The 22,618-nt window shown below is 35.0% G+C and overlaps 1 protein-coding gene across 4 annotated transcripts in view; it reads left to right on the forward strand.

Annotated features, from left to right (window-relative positions):
• The window catches only part of LOC114349276 (uncharacterized), a 599,066-nt gene that overhangs the window by 380,379 nt on the left and 196,069 nt on the right, over positions 1–22,618 (forward strand). Inside the window, exons 1-2 of one of the 4 annotated variants that reach the window (XM_028299632.2) lie at positions 7,162–7,338; positions 13,085–13,382. The exons of the other annotated variants lie outside the window; for them this stretch is intronic. Of the exons in view, the coding sequence (XP_028155433.1) occupies positions 13,241–13,382 (142 nt within the window). The 5' untranslated portion in view covers positions 7,162–7,338; positions 13,085–13,240. Of the gene's footprint in view, positions 1–7,161; positions 7,339–13,084; positions 13,383–22,618 lie in introns of those variants that run through there. 4 annotated transcript variants of the gene reach the window in all.

The raw sequence follows: 22,618 nt of genomic DNA on the forward strand, positions 1-22,618 counted from the left end.
TTTTCTTTTGGGCAATAATTAAACAATAAAAATATGCAATGTATTATTTATCTTTTTCCTAGCGTCCATGTTTCGCGTCCATACCCGAATACTGGTCGTATTATGGTCTTATATATCTGGATTTGCACCTCGTGAGAGAAGTTTTGATCTCAGTAGATGTTACTGAGTAGATGTAGATGAGTACCAATGGCTTCTTAAATGTATGCAAAGTGAACATGATTTATTTGTTATTTAAAATTCTATTTTAATATTAAAAATCATTATTAACATTGATCTAATACGTTAAAATCAAATCTAAAAGGAGATTTACCAAGAACTGCCTTCAAAAAGTCGAAACCAATTTTTAACGAAAGATATAATCGACGTAAAACCCCTCCTTTAATAATTCCCTCTTTCTCTTCTCATTCGAAATGCCATCAGAGCCTCTACTTGTAAGGTATTTAAATGCGGTATGATAGGTCCTGGAGATTCTCATTTAAAAATAATTTCCAAGAATCTCATCTAGTTCGATAAAATATTGCAGGAATGAAAAATATATTCCCGCTAAATGAGTCTCATTTTTCATTTTAAATCCGTCGTTTGCGGGGAAATAAAAGAAAAAATGTCGGGTTTAGTTACAGCACCATTTTGTTGACGAATTGATGTAAAGCAATTTTCAGAATAACATATTCTAATCCTTTCATATTTTAGGGTTGTTTTTCTGGTCTCTATTAAAGCGGAGCCGAAGCGTATTTGGTTTTTCATAACAAAAATGTTTCAACATCCGAAAACGTTGAATGTTTTTCGGATTTGAATGAAACTTTTTTTGGTTGGATATTTACCGTTATGTAAAAAAAATTAAATGATTTGATTAGTTTTAAATAGCTAAAACACGGGCTTGTTTGTTATATTGATTTTAAAAAGTAGGACACAGTAAGACATGTAAAATTAGTTCAAATTCTAAAAACAAAAACATAGACAAAAGGCACTTACGAATAATTACAAACCTTTACTGAAATCAAATTGCATAAATACGGGGTATCTGAACACAAATACGTCATCGGAACCGACCCACTGAGCACCTGGCACCCAGGGTAACTGCTGAGGCACGCAATTTTCTAGAGGTTCGAGGATTTTCGGCACTAAATTGATTGAAACAAATTACTCTGAAGTTTTTGGGATCGCTGAACACGAATACACTATCAGAACCGACCCCTGGAGCACTTGGTGCTCTGGAAGTGCACCTCACTTCCTTGACCTCACGCTTGATTGCAATGCAACAGTCACCTCAGGTACCAGGTACTCCGCAGGTAGGTTTTGATATCATATTCGTGTTCAGCAACTCCAAAAACCCCAAGGTATTCTCTTTGCATCAATTTAGTGCCGAAAATCCTCGAAACTCTAGAAAATTACGTGCCTCACCAGTGACCCTGGGCACCAGGTGCTTCGGGGTTCAGTTCGGCTGACCGAACTTCGTGTTCACCGAACCCAATAGCCTCCGAGTAAACTCTTTGCATCAATTTAGTGCCAAAAACTCTCGAAACTGCAGATATGCTTCTTTTCATGAGCATTTTTCAGTGCGTCACAAATGATAGGAAAAAAGGTAGGTCCGTGATAATATACATTTTAGTGACATGACATTTTAGTTAAATCTGACAGTTGTCACATTTTATTTGCAATTTGGCATAAAAACAAATCAATTGTGTTTATTGTATTTATAAAATGGAATTTTCTTTTATTTGCATAGTCTTATAAATCGTACAGATTATATTCGTAGATATATTATATAATTCGTAAATAATTTTTTTTAGATTATAGCGCCATCTATTGACAACTAGAATAAATATTATAAATGTCACCGACGAAATGTAATCACCGACGTGCTTTTTTTCTGTCACATACAATTTAATGCGTTAGAAAGAAATCGAACAACTGTGACGCACTGAAAGATGCTCATGAGAAAAAGTTTAGAACTTAACTCAAGTTAAACTTAATGGTAGGGGAGCCCAAGAGGGGTTTTTGCAGTTACTCGAGCGCGTCAGATTATGACATAAGAAAGAGAAACCTTGTACTCTTTAAATGTACTCCTACCATATATTGGATCTTAATACAGCGGGGTCCGTTAAGGGGGGTCTGAAAAAAATAATCTAACTCAAAATCGTCTGATTAAGATAAGGTAAGTTGAGTACATGCAGAACAGTGTACCTATATTTCAAAAATCTGACAGTTTAAGAGAAGAAAGTGGGTGAGGCACAAAGTTTCACAGGAAAAAAGCGAATATTTCGAGAAAGAGACGCCAGACCAAAAAACTAAAAAATACGTGTTTAATATTTTTTTAAATCTATGGTCTGACAGATCACATTTTATTTGCAATTTGTCATAAAAACAAATCAATGGTGTTTATTGCATTTATAAAATGGTATTTTCTTTGATTTGTATAGTCTTATAAATTGTACAGATTATATTCGTAGATATATTATATAATTCGCAAATAATTTTTTTTTCGATTATAGCGCCATCTATTGACAACTAGAATAAATGTTATAAATGTCGCCGACGAAATGTAATCACCGACGTGCGATTTTTTCTTGTCACATACAATTTAATGCGTTAGAAAGAAATCGAAAAACTGTGACGCACTGAAAGATGCCCACGAGAAAAAGATTAACGTGCCTTAGCAGTAACCTTGGGCACCAGGTGCTCCGGAAGTCGGTTCTGTTCTCGTAATCATATTCAGCGACCCCAAAAATTCCCGAGTAACAAAATCTGGCCCTTAACACATTAACCGCCACACTAAAATTTTTTGTTCGTGCCGTCAGGCTCCACGTGCAGAATCTCAACGTCGATGTGAATTATATTTAACTCACTGAGCGCCCGAGCCAAACAAGGCGCGAGTTAAATACAACTCGCGTGGCGCTCAATGTGTTAATATACTGATTTTGACATGTTTCCGCACTTTTGGATGCCTTTTATCTACAATGAATGATTAAATATCGGAGAAATAACACCGGAGTAGGGATGGCGGTTTTTGACAAAACACCGGTTTTCGGTTATACCGGTTTTTTTTTGCTTACGGTTAAACCTGGCGGTTATAACCGGCCAAAAAAACCAGTTTTTGGAAAAACCGGTTTTCGGTTTTTTTAATCCGATAGGTTACAAAGTTACATTTACAATACACTTTAGTTTGCGATACTCCATTCGACTCGATATCAATATGATCAAAATTAGTACATACTATCGAAAGAACATGTATTACTTTTAACACGTTTGTATATTTGTAGAATAGGTACATTTTAACTCATTTAATACTTCCTGTATGAGTGTATCGTTTTGAAAACGTAGCGAAATTCTGGAGATTCGGATTCGTAATCAGTAATTCGATATTCATAGTCAGTGCATTATTTTTGGTAATCAGAAAAAGTCATTCACCCACTTTCAATGTCAAGAGTTAAGTGTGAAAAATAGATGATGTTTGCGTCTACTTCAACCAGATCACTTCTTATGTAAATATTATGATTACAAATACCTTTTCAAGGAAATATTATAATAAAACTTAATAACTGTTTCTGGCTGATGTGAAAATGCACTTTCAGTTTGCTTCTGTATTTTATAAAATAAAATAAAATTTGAATTATGGTTTTGTTTGGAATAATTACTTGAGAATAATAATTATGATTGGGATCCAAAATAATACCTAACCTAATCCGAATCACCGCAAAAACCTAATAACCGGTTTTTACTTTAAAAAGAAAAAACCGGTTATAACCGGGACAAAAAAACAACTGGTAAAACCGGTTATTGCGAAGTAAAAAACCGGTTTTAGGTTTAAACCGGTAGGTTTTTCCCATCCCTACACCGGAGTGATGCCCACAGATTGGCTCAAATCCATCTTTGTCCAAACACAATGCGAGAAAATGCTCAGAATATCGATTAATTAGCCTAATGAGCCACACTCTTAAAATTTTCGTAAAAACACTTCACAACAGAATTAGACGCAAATGCAAGGAAGATCTCGAAGATACCCAATTTGGTTTTAGAAATTCTATGGGAACCAGGGAGGCACTTTTTGCGCTGTTTGCGGAGGCATGTTTCGTGGACTTCTAAAAGGCATTCGATACAGTACAGCATGTAAAATTAATACAAATACTGAATAATATCGGAATAGATGACAAGGATATTCGTGTCATTAAAAATTTGTACTGGAATCAAACTGCTAAAATTGGAGATAACTACACCGATGAAATCTCCATACAACGAGGAATCAGACAAGGGTGCATTTGTCGCCAACATTGTTCAATATTTACTCGGACCAGTTATTTAAAAAGGCACTTGAGAGACAGCCATATGGAATAAAAATCAACGGGGAACTACTTAATGTGATTAGAAATGCAGACGATACAGTAATTCTGTCAGATAATATTGAAGGTCTCCAAATTCTGCTTGATCGTATTCACGAGGTAAGAGAGGAAATGGGCATTAAAATAAACTTAAACAAAACCAAATTTTTAGTGTTTAGTCATGACCCACATCTCGATGCAAAGCTTCAATTAAACGGAGTCCAAGTGGAGAAAGTTCACAAAATGACATATTTGGGAACTGTGATAACGGACCAACTAGATCCAGACATAGAAATAAAACGTAGAATAACAATGACTAAAACTACTTTTATGAAAATGAAGTCATTTCTTTGCAATAATCATCTCAGTTTAGAACTAAGACAAAGAATGGTTGAGTGCTAGTTTGGTCCGTACTGTTGTATAGTGCAGAAGTGTGGACGCTAAAAGTATCGATCATAAACAAAATTGAAGCATTGGAAATGTGGATTCATAGACGAATGCTGAAGATAACTTGGATAGCAAGGAAAACTAATGAAGAAGTACTAAGGAGGGTCAACAAAGATAGAGAACTGCTAAAGACTGTCAAACATCGAAAACTGTCTTATCTGGGACATATAGTCCCAAGTAGCAATTTTACGACCTGCAACCAATTTTGTCCTAATGGGACGTTAAATTTAAGGACAAAATTGGGTCACAATAAGCCTTAACCAAGGACAACGTCTGTTTTTCCTATGGACCAACGTTGCTGCTAATAAGTAATATAACCTGATGACCAACCGACATCGGGAATAACGACGTCAATTATTAGGATAAGGTTTGACGTTAAGCTGACGTCGGTCTTAACCTATCTGAAGTATAAGTTCAATTAAGTGGCATACATCAACGACTACTCAACGTCGGGAATTACAACGTATTTTTTAGGATAGATGCCTACGTTCAGAGGACGTTGGTGTTTTATCGAGTATGGTAGACGTATTTTTCTGGAAGACGACAACGACAATCCAACGTTGAGAATACCAACGTTTATTATTAGATTAAGGTTTAACGTTAAGCTGAAGTCGGGTATAACCTCTATACTACAATGTAATTTACTGGAAGACATTTAACGACTGCTCAACGTCGGCGATTACAGAGTATTTATTAGTATCGAACCCAACGTTCAGGAGACGTCGGGTGTTTTCTCAGTAGGTATATGGTAGATTGCTGCGTGTACTTGCGGGAAGGTGAGAAGGTCAAATGTCAATCTCAAATCGTCCACCAGATTAAGGCGTGTTCACGACGACGACTGGTCGTCGGGAGTCTGTCGTCAAGACCAGGTTGTTTGCGCTTACTTTAGGACATGTTAGGTATACCAATAGGTAAATTCGAGGTGTGCAAGGTAAAAATAGGTTATACTAAAGGTCGGCAGGGGGTGTCCTTGTCCAAATCAGTTAAAATGTAGTGCAATTTAGGTCGCGAGTCAAATCCGCCATTAATGAAAGATCGCCATGGTTCAGCCATTTTTTGAAACATAATGTTTGGAAATTTTTTTGCTAGATTTTAATAAATATTTGATTTTAATTAACGAATTTTGTTTATATATAAATCAAGGATAATTTTGTATGGGTCTAGACATAATAATATGTTTTTTTAATTACGATGGTTATTTCTTTTTTTACCGTTTTGTTCGATTTAACCTGTAAATTTCTGAGGCGCTTTCAGTTATTTAGCAATTTTTATACCTAGTTTAACAGTACACTTCCTTGCGTTTGTAAATTTTCGACTGCATTATGCAATGAGGCAGATGATTAATAAAATAATTATACAAGTCACTTAGGTTATATTCTGAATACAGTAGGAACCTACTTAAATAAGTATCAACAGGCCGTCATGCATCTTAGTTTCTGATGATTTAATATCCTCCAAGATTATTAACCTATTTGGTAAAAATGAAGTGTGTCGGCCGTACTTCTGTGGTAGAGAATTTTATACTATTACTTTACAAGACCAAAGTCCTAAAAACTAACGTAATTTGACGATAAAATATCTCGAGCTTAGAAGTCGAGAGGGGGACGTCGAGGCAACCCGTATTTCTATTCCCCATTTAGGTGCAAATAGCGGTTTTCTGACCCTAGTCGCAACGTCGCGTATTAACGTTGGGGCATTTAATCCAAAGTTAAGACGTCGTAATATTACGTATAATTGCTTCTTGGGGTGAAGGGAAGTCGATATAAAATATTACAACTGATCCTTAAAGACAAAATAGAGGGCCGTAGAGGTGTAGGAAGAAAAGTTTCTTGGTTAAAAAACATTCGAGAATGGACTCGGATACCAAATGCTGGACAATTATTCCATATTGCAGAAGATCGAGAAGCATTCGCAATGGTGATCGCAAACGTCGGATAATTCTGATATGTCACGTAAAGAAGAAGAAATGTATTTACACCCATTTTTCTAGTGTAGAGTTTTTTGCTGACGTCATGTCGGACACAATGCGAAAAGTGTAAGTCGATAACTACTGTATTTAAAAATCGATTTATTTTTTCCTGAATGCCCTGGTCTATTTTGTAAATCCAGAGAATCTCTAGCAGCTACTTGGTAGCATATTAGCAGGTTGATACGTACGTGGTGCCTCATTCATTAAAAGTAGTTAAATTAAGACAATCAAGGAAGCCTGACGATACCCGAGACCGACGATGATGTATAAAAAACAATAATTATTAACGAAACAACACAAATTAACAGAACAATTCACGGAGAATAACTTTTCTCGCACCAGTTACGCAGTTTCCCGTAGTTACTATTTTATGATAATATCGCAATACAAAATCAGATTGTATCCCCCCCACGAGAGGTCTTACCAAACAATCGTCTTTAAGAAAAGTTTTTAGTGCTGTCAGTGCCGCCAACTTGATAAGTTTAAAAAATAAGCGCAAAATCTCGCATCAAGCGCGCGGTGACGGATTACGGAGCGTTGCGTCATATGTGAAAGTATTTTTTGTATTGTGATTGCAGTGCTGATTTACGGAGTCTTTGGTTTCTGGTTTGTGATTAATGGATATTTGTCGCTGACAGATAGGAATGCGTTGAAATAAAATTCCTTCTAATTCATTGAGGAGCGCAATGCTAAAATTTTTGCTAAAAAAAATTAGAACAACTTGTAATAAAAAATTTAAACATACACATAGTTGCAAAAGTTATTTAACACCAAAAATTATGCCTATTTTCATCTTTGTTTTTTTTTTTCGTAAACAGATTAATGGATTCAGCTCTTTTTTTATTATTTTAGATTTTTGTTCGGTATTTACACAGTTGCGCAAAGGTTTACTCAAATTTCTTTTTTTTTACTTGGATGGAAGAAAACAAATGTTTTTCTTATGTTAACTTTGAGACACCCTGTAAGGAAGAAAAGGTACAAAGGTGGGTATACATCGAAATTATGTTGTAGTCTCATATTATTTTATGAACATTTTATTTTTTTAATCTCTGGTATTTCTAACAATAAAGAAAATAGGCAGTTTTACTCTTTAATAAATGGTTTAACTGAAACAATACTGAACTAACAATAATAAATAACAACGGTTAACAAAACTTGAAAAACAGAAAGAAAAACATAACTTAAAGTAATAGCTAATATCTCGTGTTGTTCGTCTTATTCTATTAACAACTTTACATCGCCTAGGCATGCTGGATATTAAGCATGCTATTTGATTTTGCTCTATGGAGCTTCAGATAGAAGTAACCATAATTTCTATATCTTGCAGGGAAACAAGAAGATGCCGACCAAGTCTTAATATTGTCCACCGACAATATCCCATACGTGATCGATAGGAGTCTTGTCGAGACTGTGAGGGGGCCAATTCAATATCTGGATCTTTATTCCACTTCAATATAGAGTAACAACATGCTATACGCGAGGAGGCCATATCTTATCATACTATATAAAGTGCGAAAGAAACAAAGTGTCCAAAGAAAGAAATTCTGTGTAATCTACCTCTCGATATTTAAAGAGCGTCCACATAAAGACAACAAATCCGTACTTGCTCTCCTGGAAATTCCACCCCAAAATCTCACAGATCCTCAATTAAAAAATCTCACCTCTTTTATGTTGCTCTGTGCTACCGTTCACCTAAGTCGACAAATAACTGTTATATAGGTGTCTATATAAAAACTGTTTACGTTATGTGCCTTTCTGTTTTTAATTTTTGTTAACTGATATTTTTCATTGTTAATTTAGTTTTGCTTCAGTTAAAAACCATGTTAAATAATAAAACCATCTATTTTCTTTGTTTTAAAAACATAAGACAAAAATACAAATTCCATGTATATGCACACTTATATTTTGTCGTCCGTACAGGGTGTCTCAAACCTAACATAAGAAAAACATTTCATTTCTTCCACCCGGTATAAGTTCAAAAAATAAGCTCTGCCCAACTGTGTAAATACCAAACAAAAATCTAAAACAATAAAAACATCAGCAGAATGCGCTAATCTGTTCACAACAAAATTAACTAAGAAAATGAGGATAATTAGGTGATAGGTGATTAGCATAACTTTTGAAACTATGTGTATGTAACAATTTAATCTACGAAACGTACACATTTTGCGTGTTATGTGCTGCAAAGATTTAATTATTAGTAATATTTTTATATAAACGTTGCCTATGATACTGTAAAATGATTACGTGATCTTTCATAATACGCATTTTACAACAATCTTATAGTAGTGCAGTAACTGAAGGTTTTCACCTCCGATTTCGTTGAACCTTCATCGATTTTCATGAAAATTGGTGTGTAGTTAGAAGATACGTCAAAGAGCAAAGGTGAAATGATGTCAACTTGCGCTTTTATCCTGGGGGTGGATGCCACCCCTTCCCGGGGGTGAAAATTATTTTATTAAAAATAATACCACTAATCGATAGAGGGACAAATTATATAGGCAAAATTTGTTATATAAAGTTATTAATATAAATCAATACTTTTTAAAGTATTAAAGATCGAAGATTTTATTTTTTCGTAAAAGAGTGCATGTTTTAAAGCTGTTTTTCACGTATAACTCAAAAATTATAAGATTTTACAAAAAAGTTATTATAACCAAAATTGAAGATAATTAAAAAAATTAATACACTCCTCACTTGAAGAACTAAATTAATGTTAATTCAAAGTGAGATATGGGTAATTGAATGTATATATTTTTCGACGAGTTTCAAATCTAAGTAGTCAATCTTAAATAACGGGAAAACTATGCATTTTATAAAATATGCCTGTTAAACACTTGTCAAAGTACTTCGGAATACCTATCAAATGAGCTCCAGAAAAAGATAATAGCATTAAAATTACGCAAGTTATGATAAAAATAAGAGAACCCTTTCGATTTTTTTAGGAAAAAGTGAAAAATAAAACATACGCCATTTCCACAAAAATTAAAATTTATAGTAATCCTTACTACAATTTTTTTATACTAGCATAAGTAATTATTTCAACAATTTTGACCGGTTTAGAATGCATATTTTTGAAAAAAGGTATAATTTAAAAAAATCAGAATTTTTAAAATAATCGTATTTTTTATTTTCTTTTGGTAATAACCCCAAAAATACTCAATAAACGTTAAAAATGTATATCAATGTTTTCTTTATTAAATATTCTTTATTGAATGTTTTACTATTTCTGTTGGGTAAAGAATAACCGAGATAGAAACGTTTAAAGCTTAAATTTTGCTACGAGACCCATGTAACCGGGGCCATTTAAATTTTATTTAAAAAAAAGTAAAGGGTTGAAAGATTAAATTCAACGCGGTTTAGTAGCCCTTGGAATTAGCTTTCAAGCAGTTTTCAGGTGAACCCGATATCGTAAAAATTAACGGACTTATTTAGAAAAACACAATAACATTTTTTGGAAAAATTTTTAAAAGATAAATTTTGAAAAATTTGTGGAGCATAAATTTTAATGGAATCAACTTGTTCGGGGGCTCAGTTGATAGACATTTCTTAGTGCTTTGACAAATGTTTAATCAGTTTATGTTATAAATTGCATCATTTTCCCGTTATTTAAGCTTGAATACTTAGATTTGGGTACTCGCAAAAAAATATACATTCAATTACCTATAACTCACTTTCAGTTAACACTAAAAGGTTTTTCTAGTAAGAAGTTTATTTAGTTTTTCTTAGCTTCAATTTTGATAATAATAACTTTTTTCTGTCGTCTTTAACTCTTGCAAGATGTCCTGCCCATTTCCATTTTTTTCTTTGTAATACGTTCGATAATATCTTTCACTCCGGTTTGTCTATGAACTAACTTGTTTCTTACTTTATTTCTTAGGCTTATTCCAACCATTGAACTCTTCATCTTTCTTTGTGTCCTTCTCAATTTTTCCGCTGATATTTTTGTAAGTAGCTCGCATATTTGGTTATAGTGCGTTAACCAAATACACATATTTGGGTCTACAAGTATTTCTCAATTTCTATTAGCTCATTGGGGACGAGATTGGTCATAATTTTTGTTTTTCCATCGTTTATCTTTTAACCGACTCTATGTGTTACTTGCTGTAGTTGTTCTAGTATAACTCTAGCTTCTTATAAGTCGTCTGTTATGAGAACAATGCCATCGTCCTATCGGAAATGAATTGATTCCTGTATATCGATTCTAATACACTTTGATTCCCGCTCTAATTGTTTAAATACTATACAGAGTGTCATTAAGAATTATTCATATCGTAACTGGAGAAACTTTAGCACAAAATACGAAGATTTAACCCAAAACACTTAAATAAAATATTCTTCCTTACCGAGATACAGAGTGTTGTATTTGTATTACACATGTTCTAAAATGATGACCATTGGTAAAGCACCTTTTAATATTTTTTGGTTAAACTTTACACACAGTTAACACATGTTAGGATACTTCAAATAATGTTAAAAGATAGTTTTCCGCTGTTACCAGAGGCGTGCTGTAGGGATATGTACTTCCTTTTCGCCCTTTCCCCCCTTACAATCTATACCACTGTCGTAATAACTATTTCAGCCTGTTTTTTTTATTCTTCGTTATTTTTACGTAAATATAATCCTTTTGGCTCAATGCGATAGAGTAAGTAGTTTTCAAGTTATTTGCGTTTTAGTGTAATGGATTCAGTAAGATTATATAGGCATTTTAAACACATAATCTTATTGAATGTAGTTTAAAATACATTATACGTTATCTTTAAACGCAAGTAACTTGAAAACTACTTACTATATCGCAATGAGACAAAAGGATGATGTTTATGTGAAAACTGACAAGGAATCAAAAAACATGCTGAAATGATTATTACGACAGTGGCGTAGATTGTGATGGGGAAAAGTGGCGAAAATGAAGTATATTGCTCTATAGCGGGATATTACCCCTTATCATTTTAGAATATTTGTAATAAAACACGCTGTATCTCGATAAGGAGGAATATTTTATTTAAGTGTCTTAGGTTAAATCTTCGTATTTTGTGCTAAGGTTTCGCCAGTTACTATATGAACAATTCTTAATGAAACACCCTGTATAAACGCAATACTTATATTACATTTATTGTAAAATAAAAATGTATACCATTTTTATTCAGTTGCAATGCGAAGGCAAAACAATCTTACTTTTCAATTAGAATACGGAGTGCAGTCCAGTCCCTTGAATCGCGATTTTCGGCTCTTATTGGAGCCTTCATCGGAAGGAACGTAGGCACTGTTCTCCATATTTTAACTGATTCGTATCGAGAGGTTTTCCAACCCATTGCAACTGAAGTGATGATAGTAGGTGGCTAACGCCATCTGGCATTGAAAGACGAAGTAGTTTTCAATTCTAATAGTAAATTATTAATATTGAAAATATTAAAAATATTACTAAAAGATTTTTAAATTGAAAACTTATTGGTACACTTTCCTGGTGACACCTCCAAGACTTCTACAATTTGCAAGTCAAATGGATGCTGCAGTGAAGACGAGAGGGAAGGAATTCTACACTATGCAATTCACATCCCCCGTCTGCAGCTGGTAAAGTTCCAGCGGAAAAGTGCACCTAGTTACTCTACGGAGTAATACGACTATAAAATAAAAATGTATACCATTTTTATTCAGTTGCAATGCGAAGGCAAAACAATCTTACTTTTCAATTAGAATACGGAGTGCAGTCCAGTCCCTTGAATCGCGATTTTCGGCTCTTATTGGAGCCTTCATCGGAAGGAACGTAGGCACTGTTCTCCATATTTTAACTGATTCGTATCGAGAGGTTTTCCCACCCATTTCACTTCAGTTGCAATGGGTGGGAAAACCTCTCGATACGAATCAGTTAAAATATGGAGAACAGTGCCTACATTCCTTCCGATGAAGGCTCCAATAAGAGCCGAAAATCGCGATTCAAGGGACTGGACTGCACTCCGTATTCTAATTGAAAAGTAAGATTGTTTTGCCTTCGCGTGGCAACTGAATAAAAATGGTATACATTTTTATTTTATAGTCGTATTACTCCGTAGAGTAACTAGGTGCATTTTCCGTTGGAACTTTACCAGCTGCAGACGGGGGATGTGAATTGCATAGTGTAGAATTCCTTCCTTCTCGTCTTCACTGCAGCATCCATTTGACTTGCAAATTGTAGAAGTCTTGGAGGTGTCACCAGAAAAGTGTACCAATAAGTTTTCAATTTAAAAATCTTTTAGTAATATTTTAATATTTTCAATATTAATAATTTACTATTAGGATTGAAAACTACTTCGTCTACATTTATTGTCTTGTATTATCTTCTTTGCATCGTTTACTTATATTATTTGTTATGTAGGTACCTGTCACAATAAATAGATATTATAGAATAATTTAGTTAGGTACATTACTTCACAATATAGTCATTAACGAATTAGCATAGTCTTAAAAGTATCCATTGATCACAATTTCCAAAAGAAAAGATTTAAAATATTCGGAAGAATGTCGCCATGTGATGGCCACTGGTCGTACTGTACGGCAAGTGAAACATGGGGAACGACTAAGAAGGTCCCAGACATCTTTAAATCCAGTTTCAGCACCCGACATAGAAATTAAGGCTGGGGATGTGGCTCGAGTGGTTAAAACAAAAAAGTTGGGTATGTTACTATTATTAAAAAAAACGTGTATTTTTTATTTTTGTAAAAACATTTAGATTGAAAATTCATCTAGAAAATTTAAAGTTAGTAGTACATTATAAATCATTTTTTTTTTCAAAAATCATGGTAATAAAAGGTCTACTAGGAGACCTGATTTTAAATGTTTATTCAAATTTGCAGGGCATACAACAACATTTTTTGTTAGTAAAAAAATTCCTGGATTTTTCATTAAAAAAATTCCTGGATAAAAAAAACGCCACTGGATAAAGAATGGCTTCAAATTTTTATGACATACATTTTATTAAAACGTATTTATCTATAACGAACTTATGAAAACTTAAAATTTTAAAACTCACTAAACTATCAGTCACCAAGGAACACCCTGTATAAACAAATAACCTTGTAAATTATTATTTTTTAAATAATTTTAATAATAAACCATCAGTGTAAGGGATCGCAGACGTTCAGATAAGCATCTCTTTGTAAAGACAATAAAGTCGACTTTACTAAATAACAAGACATTTACTCAACACGCACAATACACACAATACACATTATTCGCCTGAGCTAGTGATAAACTATAATCTGATTGAGAGTGGCTGAATGATTAAGGTATATGCCATTAAAAAAACCATCACTGCACGAAAAAAATAACGATGAATCGGTTGCACGTTGACTCAATTTCTTCTTTGTCTTGTTTTTGTGTTGACATGACTCTGTTTTTCAATGTGCCTCCAGTAAGTTGTCAATCCATCGTTTTCAGGGTCTTCCCACTGAACGTTTTCCTATTGGGGAACCGTCTCTCGCCGTTCTTACTACTCTGTTTGTTGTCATTCGGCTTATGTGGTCATTCTATTTCTGCTTTTCTGTTTTCTACCCAGTTATTAATGTTATCCACCTTGCATCTCCGTCGTATATCTGCACTTCTAGCTCTATCCCATAGTGTCTTATCATCGATTTTTGGAAAGGTTTTCATGTCTGCTGTTTTTAGCACTCTTTTGTCCTGTCTGTGTCAGGAAGTGTTTCTGCCGTTTATGTCATTATTGGTCTGATGACTATTTTCCGATATTTTTATTTCTCCATATTGTTTCATTAGGGCAACCTACGGGTCTGTTTGCTTTATTCACTTGATCTTCCACTTCTGTTTCGAGCGTTTCGTAGCTAAATAGTGTGATGCCTAGATATTTAAACTCCATGACTTGTTCTATTATCTCACCCTAGATTAGCTGTTATAACCATGCATTTGGCCTTGTTTGGGGAAGTTAACATGTCAAATTGGCTAGCGGTTATATTAAATTGGTACAGCATACGTTGTAAATCATCTTCACTTTGAGAGATTAGTATTGCGTCGTCTGCAGAGCAGATTATTTTAAGTTTTCTCCCATTTGGTATCCATTTTTAGTTCTTACTTTGTTTATTATCTAATCCATGATCAGGTTGAATAATAGAGGACTCAGGGAGTCTCCCTATACCATTGCCAGCTTCAATTGGGTCAGTTAGTGCTTCATCTACTTTTACTTTTATTGAAGTTATACTTCTTTAGGCGCGATTGAGAGTAAAAATTCATAATACTGCGCGCATGCGCACACAGACAGTATGGCGTTTAGTTGCTAAATCTTTCTAGTTATGTATAAATTTATCAGTGCAAGAAAAGGTGTGAAAAGAATATATTAGTGTTTTTAGTGAATATATTTATTATATATAGATATTAAATAATATATATAATAATATATTTATTAGATATATATTAAATATATATTTATTATAATTTTTGTGTCTTTGGATTTGTCTTCCTTAGGAGTAAGATGAGTATTATTAAAACATTTTATTGTATATTTATTATAATCTTATCCGTCTTATCCAGTAAGAAATTCGATTACATTCAGAAATACACAGGCTAGAACTAACCTTATGTTGAGTTCTCCTCTATTCGTCATGTGCAGCTATTATAATGTATCAGCGCAAATAAGCCATTAAAATAATATGTTAGTGTTTTTTAGTAAATATATTATTTATTATAATTTTTGTGTCTTTGGATTTGTCTTCCTTGGGCGTAAAATAATAAAATATCTATTTTTATATTTCACTTGTCACTTTGATGTGTAATTATGTATGTGCGAAACGTCAATAACAGGCGCATTGATAGCCTGGTTGGTAAGACATTGGACCAGAGATCGATTCATATTTTTTTTTTTAATTTTTGGCATTGCTAAGTTTTGGTTAATTTTTGGTAATTATTGTTAATTTTTTGTATTGTAACTGTTAAGTATATTTATTTCGTTGAAATTATATAATAGAAGTATAAATTCTTACGTGAGTACAAAGTACACACACATTCTTTTTTGTGTTGTTCTGGTAGATATTTTCGATTGTTTTAATTGTTCCTAGAGGTACTTCTCTTGCGTACAATAAATGGACAACGACCTTTAATTTTACCCTGTCAAATGCCTTCTTAAGTTCTAAACATAAGTATGTCGGCTTTTTGTATTCTAATGATTTCTGTTGAACTTGAGTCCATTCCAACAAAGTTTATTCACAGATTTTACAGACTAAGATCACAAATTTCATGTGATCCTAATGCGATTGTAACGAGTTGGTATGGCACATATACATTTAAATTTTACTGTGCTGCTTATAAAATTCGAATTAAAATGGAGCTACTAGCAATACTCTCTGCTGTTTTTGGTGTTTACTGCTTATTTGAGGATGAAGAATCAGAAAGGACAAAATACGGCGTTAAAGGTTACTAAAGGCTGAATTGAAAACTATTTATAGAAGATCCGATTTTAATGCCTGGTTGCACCAACAGATCTTAAGCGTAAGACGTGCTTTAAGCTCAGCTTACGAAACATACGCGGTGCGCCATTGACTCTTAGATAAATTTTCTGCTTGCCACAAGGGATTGCCACGTGTATTGCATAGATAAGAATCGAAAATTATGGTGCAACGTAAGTGAGACTTAAAGCGGCCCTATCTATAAACTGAGCTGGGCTAAGGTAGAGCTTAAGATTTTTTGGTGTAACCAGACATAAAGAACTTTTCGGGGCAGTCCACTTGTTTATATTTTTGAATTAAAATTATTTGAAATAATTTAAATTCTTCAAGTAGCTAGTTGTTACAGTGCCAATGACAACCACAGAAGCAGAACAATGTTTCTCTACATTAAATCGTATCAACACTTTCCCAGAAGTACTATGGGCCAGGATCGATGCACTGCACTCAATGCTGCCAACTGACGCAATTTTGTCAATTACAAAAAATGATTCAAGAAATTACAAATTTTAACGAATTGGTTATTAAAGAATTTATCTCAAAAAAACAAGCTACTTGACTTTAAATATAAAACTTGTTTGTTACATATATATCAATCGGTTTTAAAACGTCTTGCGACGTTGTCCGATGCCTAATTTCCATTACACTCTATCATCCCATTGGCCCTCTCTAAGATCTCTTGCGCTCATCGCCTTCGTTACTCCCTCTCTCCAAGATTTCTTGGGTCTTCCTCTCTTTCTGCGGTTTGGTGGTACCCATTGCATAATTATTTTAGGGAGTCTTGAGTTATCCATCCTCTGGACGTGTCCGTACCATATCAGCTGTTTTCTTTCTATATCTGTTGTTAGAGAGCCGTCAACCCCCATTCGCTGTCTTATGTCATCATTACGTATTCTCTCTCTGCGTGACACTCCTACTGATCTTCTAAAAGCGTCCATTTCTACTGCCTCCAGTTTTCTTCTGTTGTTTTCGGTTATCCACCAAGTTTCTGCTCCGTACAATAGACTGCTTTTAATAAGAGATTCGTAGATATTGTGTTTTCTTCTTTTTCCTATTTCATGATTCCACAGTACGCTGTTTAGACAACCTATTGTTTTTCTGGATTGTGTTATTCTTCTCTTTATTTCTTCATCATCTTTCCCCGTTGTGTCAAAAACGATTCCTAGATATGTGTAATGGTCGCAGGGCATGATGATTTCATTATTTTCTAATGTGATGTTCGATAGTTCGGTACCTATTGGCAGGTATTTTGTTTTTTCTGTATTAATTTCTAGTCCCCACTTTCTATATTCTTCTTGTAATTTCCTTGCCATGTACTCTAAATCATCTTTATCGTTTGCTATAACAACCTGGTCATCAGCAAACTGCAATGTATATAAGCAAATCTCTCCAAGGTCTACGCCCATGCCTCTGCATTTTCGTTTCCACTCTTTCAATGCTTTTGCAACATATATTTTAAATAAGGTCGGTGATACACAACACCCCTGACGTAGACCTTTATTAACCAGGAAGCTTTGCGATAATCTGTTTCCAGTTTTTATTTGTGATGTTGACCCTTCATACAAATTTCTTAAGGCTTTTATTAAGGTGACACTAATATTCGTCTGTCGTAACACGTTCCAGAGTTTGTTTACAGGAACTGTATCGTACGCCTTCTGCAAGTCAATAAACATGAGGTAGGTTTCTTGATTTGTGCTTAATTTTTTTCTATTAGTTGTTTGAGGCAGAAGATATTATCAGTACAGCTTCTTCCTGTTCGAAAACCGGATTGTTCTTCTTCCTCTTGGTCTTTGTACTCCTTCTCAATGCGGTCTCTAATTATTCGTCCATACAAACGGCTGAATGTACTAGTCACTGATATCCCTCTATAGTTTTCACATTTAAGCTTATCTCCTTTCTTATGGATCGACGAAATATAAGCAATTTTCCACTGGTCGGGTACGGGAGAACCATTTATAAATTGATTTATGCACCAAGTGACGGTTTCAAACAATTTTTGTGATCCACATTTTATTAGTTCGGCTGGGATATCCCCTGGTCCTGGAGACCTACCGTTTTTCAGTTCTTTTATAGCTTTTCTAATTTCTGTCACTTGTATTGTTATATCTTCTCCTTCAATGTTAACCTCTGTTGGTGATTGAGTTAAGTATTCGTCCCTATTTTCTGTCAGTAGTTCCCCATAGTACTTTTCCCATTTTTGGGTGGATATTAATTGAATGTTTGTGCTCTTCCTTTCGTTAGTTCTTATTTTATTGAGGAACTTCCATGTTTCTGTACATTTTCTGCCTCCCAGGTAGGTATTAATTTCATGGCACTTCTTATCCCACATTTCTCTTTTTGCTTTTACTGTTGTTCTTCTTGTTATTCTTTTGAGTTCCAGGTATTCATCTCTATCTTTTTGTTGTTTACTGCTCAGCCATCTGATATACGCTTGCTTTTTCTCTTCTACGAGTGCTTCTATTTCTTTGTTCCACCATAGTTTTTCACTTTGTATTTGAGTGTTAAAGCCGAGTGCTTCTTCTGCAGCTTTTTTAACGCTAACGACTACGTTTCTATATACCTCCTCTACTGTTGATGTTTCTGTTATATTCATTAGTTTGCCGTCCAGTCTTTGTTGATATAGTATTCTTGTACTCTCTTGGGTCAAACTATCCAAATTATAACTTCTTTTTTCCAAAGTTTCTTCTTGTTGGGGTTGATAATTTGTTTGATTATGTGTTATTTTATATCTAAATGGACAGGTTACTTTTGATTTTACGACATAATAATCTGAACCACATGTTATTCCTCTGTATGCTCTTGTGTCCTGTACTTGCATATTAGTATTTTGTTTTATGATGACATAGTCTATAATTGATTTTAAATTTCTTGTAGTTTGGGTCCAGGTGTACTTGTGTACATCTCTATGTTTAAAAAATCCATTGGTTATTTTTAATTGATGGTTTTCACATATTTCAATTAGCCTCTCACCATTATCATTCTGGTTTATTTCTCCGTAGGGACCTACCACCTTATTATCTACTTTACGACCTACTCTACTGTTCAGGTCTCCCATAACTATCAATTCTCTTCTATTTCCAATTTTCGTAATTTCGTCGTTAACTTTAGCAAAGAACTCATCTTTGTCTGTGTAAGGTTCATCATCACTGATTGCATAAATCCCAAGTATTGTAATAGGTGTTTCTTTTATCGTTATGTTGACTCTTATTATATTTTCGTCTATTGCTTCAAAGTCAGTGATTTTATGTTTATGTTTTTTGTGTATTAGAACGGATACTCCTCTTCTCGCTCTCTCGTGTTTTGAAACTCCGCTGAATATATTATGTACATAATTGTTTACTTTTTCTATACCTATTCCTTTCTTCTTTGTTTCGGTTAAGACAACTATATCCATATCTAGTTTTTTAATTTCTTCAGTTATTTCTTCCATCTTTCCGCTGATACTCTGCACATTCCAGGTGCCAATGTTCATAATCCTTTTCCGTCGCCGAAGTCGTTTATTATTTAATCCGTCCGAGATTCCGAGGCAATCTTTAGGCTTTTTGGTATTTTTCTAATTTTTACAAGTGACAGGGAACCGGCCTGACGTCTTAACCCCCTACCTGGAGGACCGGGTAATTTGTAATCAAGGTTTTCTTCCTTTAGATTGGTTGTCTTACAGGACTAAAGAGCCCAATCTGCTCCTTTTCTTTCGCCGTCGATGTTTCTTCGTCAACCAGAATCCACAACCGCCCATTTTAGATCCGATTCTGCAGTGGTATGCCGAAAAAACAGGCCTGCCACTTCCGCCATTGACGCCGAACCGAAGATCCTCTTCTACGCCGTCTCCGCCGTTGTGGTCTTCACCCGTATCCCTGGGCAGGGGTCCGCGTTATACCCCACAGAACTGGGTCCCTACCTGAACTTCGCCACCTGTTCACTCCGGCCTACTGAAGTGAGAGGTGCCCACCCCCGCGACATGGACGCGTCAGGTACGAATTACCCATGTGAGTGTTAGAGAAGATGGCTCTAACTCTCCATGGGCCGAGTTAATGAACATGTATGATCCCATGCTCAAAGGCCTTGTTTGTTACATTTAAAAACTAAATTATAATTTTAAGTTAATATAATTTTAAGTTAATAAAGTCCTTTGATCTTTACAATTTGACGGCACTCAAAAAATTGTGCCAATAGAAATAGGGCTCAAGCGGAGGTCCACGCTGTTATCTATATGTATATTTTAATATGTGTGCTCCCCCAATACATTACACTAGGCACTGCCACTGGCTCTAACTTATTAAACTAATAACCACTGCAATACACGACAGTCAAATCGATCATAGGTACATAATATGAAAGTATTTTATTATAACTCTAGGTATGCTTTAGAGACATATTGATTTGTTTATGTTTTTTGTGTACATATTCGTGAGAAATGTACAGAAAAATCGTAAATATTCAACATTGAAGCAATTTGCCATAATTTGAAGTCAATATATTTTTCTATCGACATTCGCAGAAGACAGTACGCCAATTCGAAATGATATTACTTTTGAAGCCCACGGGCTTTTTCATCAGAAAAGTGGAATAGAAAAAGCATAGTACGTATGTAGGATACGTAACAAAGAAAACAGACCTTTTTTGCCGGCGGTCTGTTGTTGATTAAAATGAAAAAGCAATTCGGACGAATGAAGGAAAAAAATGCTAAACAATTTGCAGGATGTAAATCACACATATTTTCCGAGAAATGTTGCAAGTAACTACGCTTCTCTTGAAATAGTATTTTCAAAAATTTTAAATGAAAGCATTTAAAAAGCAGCTACAGCTTAAAACTGCGATGGAATATATTATTTCGTATTAAAAATGAATAACCATTTTCAATTTCGTTGCAACACGAAACTACGGCCACATTATATTCTAGTTCAATCAGAGAGAGCAGTAAGCACCTCTACCGGTTTCGAAACTTGTTAGTCTCTCATCAGGAGGCACATATGCTGCTCTCTCTGACCCAACCAGGACAAACCCCGGTGTGCAGTTACGGATTGCAACGAACGAAATTGCAGGGATGCCCTAGGGCAACTGCTAGCAAAAGACTAAGTTTTCAATGTAATAGCACATAAAATAACTAAAAATATGACTCTATCATCATCATCATCCAGCCTTCTGCATCCAAAGTTGAACATAGGCCTCCCCTAATTTCTTCAAGTTTTGTCGATCTTGGGCTTTCTGCAACCAATCCCCAGCAATCCTTTTGACGTCGTCTGTCCATCGTGTAGGTAGTCTACCTCTACTTCTTCTGTCTTCTCTTGGTCTCCACACTGTAATTTTTTGGGTCCACCTCCTGTCCTTCATTCTGGCTACATGGTCCGCCCAATTCCACTTCAGCCATGCTACTCGCTCTATGACATCTGTGACGCCTGTCCTTCTTCTGATTTCTTCGTTTCTGACCCTATCTCTGAGAGTCAGTCCAAGTAGTGACCGTTCCATTCTTCTTTGGGCCACTCTAAGTTTCGTTGCTGTGGCCTGGGTTAACGATACTGTTTCCGCGCCGTTAGTCATGACTGGAAGCACACATTATTTGAACCTCTTCCTTTTCAAATAATTTGGCAAGTTGCTCTTGAAGATGTCTGATAGAGCTCCATATGCGACCCATGCTAAGGTGATCCTTCTCTGTAATTCAGCAGTTTGATTGTCCCTGGCAATTTGGATTTCATGCCTTAAGTATGTATATTTATGGACCAATGCTATTTCGTTGACGTCGACTTTTGGATTTTCGCTTGGTACCAGGTTTGTCATGTATTGTGTCTTTCCAAAATTTATGTTTAAACCAACTTTTTTACAGGCGGCATCTAACTCAGTAATCATCAACTAGCCTATATTTGTCCACTGCTGAACGTAGGCCTCCCGTAAAAATTTCCACCTATTTCTATCTTGAGCTTCTTGCATCCAATTTGTGGTGATGCGCTTGATATCATCCGTCCATCTAGTCGGTGGTCGTCCTCTGCTTCGATATGCCTCCTGCCTTGGTCGCCATTCCAGAATCTTTTTGGTCCATCTGTCATCCGTCAGTCTGGCAACATGTCCTGCCCAAGCCCATTTAGCCATGGCTATTCTTTCAACTGCCTCCGTGACTCCTGTTCTTCTTCTTATTTCTAGGTTTGGTACTTTATCTCTGATGGTAATACCTAACATTGATCTTTCCATAGAGCGTTGTGTAACTCTTATTTTATTTATTGTTCTTTTTGTCAGAGTTAGTGTTTCTGCACCATATGTAAGAACCGGCAAAACACACTGGTTAAAAACCTTTCTTTTTAAACAAATTGGAATATTAGACTTGAAAATGTTATTTAATCTACCGAAGGCAGCCCATGTGAGACCTATCCTTCTTTGTATTTCAGTTGTCTGGTTATCTCGGCCTAAGCGAATCTCATGCCCTAGATATTTGTAAGCTATTACTTGGTCGATGCTATGACTCTCAATCTGAA

This window comes from Diabrotica virgifera, chromosome 3, assembly GCF_917563875.1.
Source record: "Diabrotica virgifera virgifera chromosome 3, PGI_DIABVI_V3a".
NCBI classification, from domain to species: Eukaryota; Metazoa; Arthropoda; class Insecta; order Coleoptera; family Chrysomelidae; genus Diabrotica; species Diabrotica virgifera.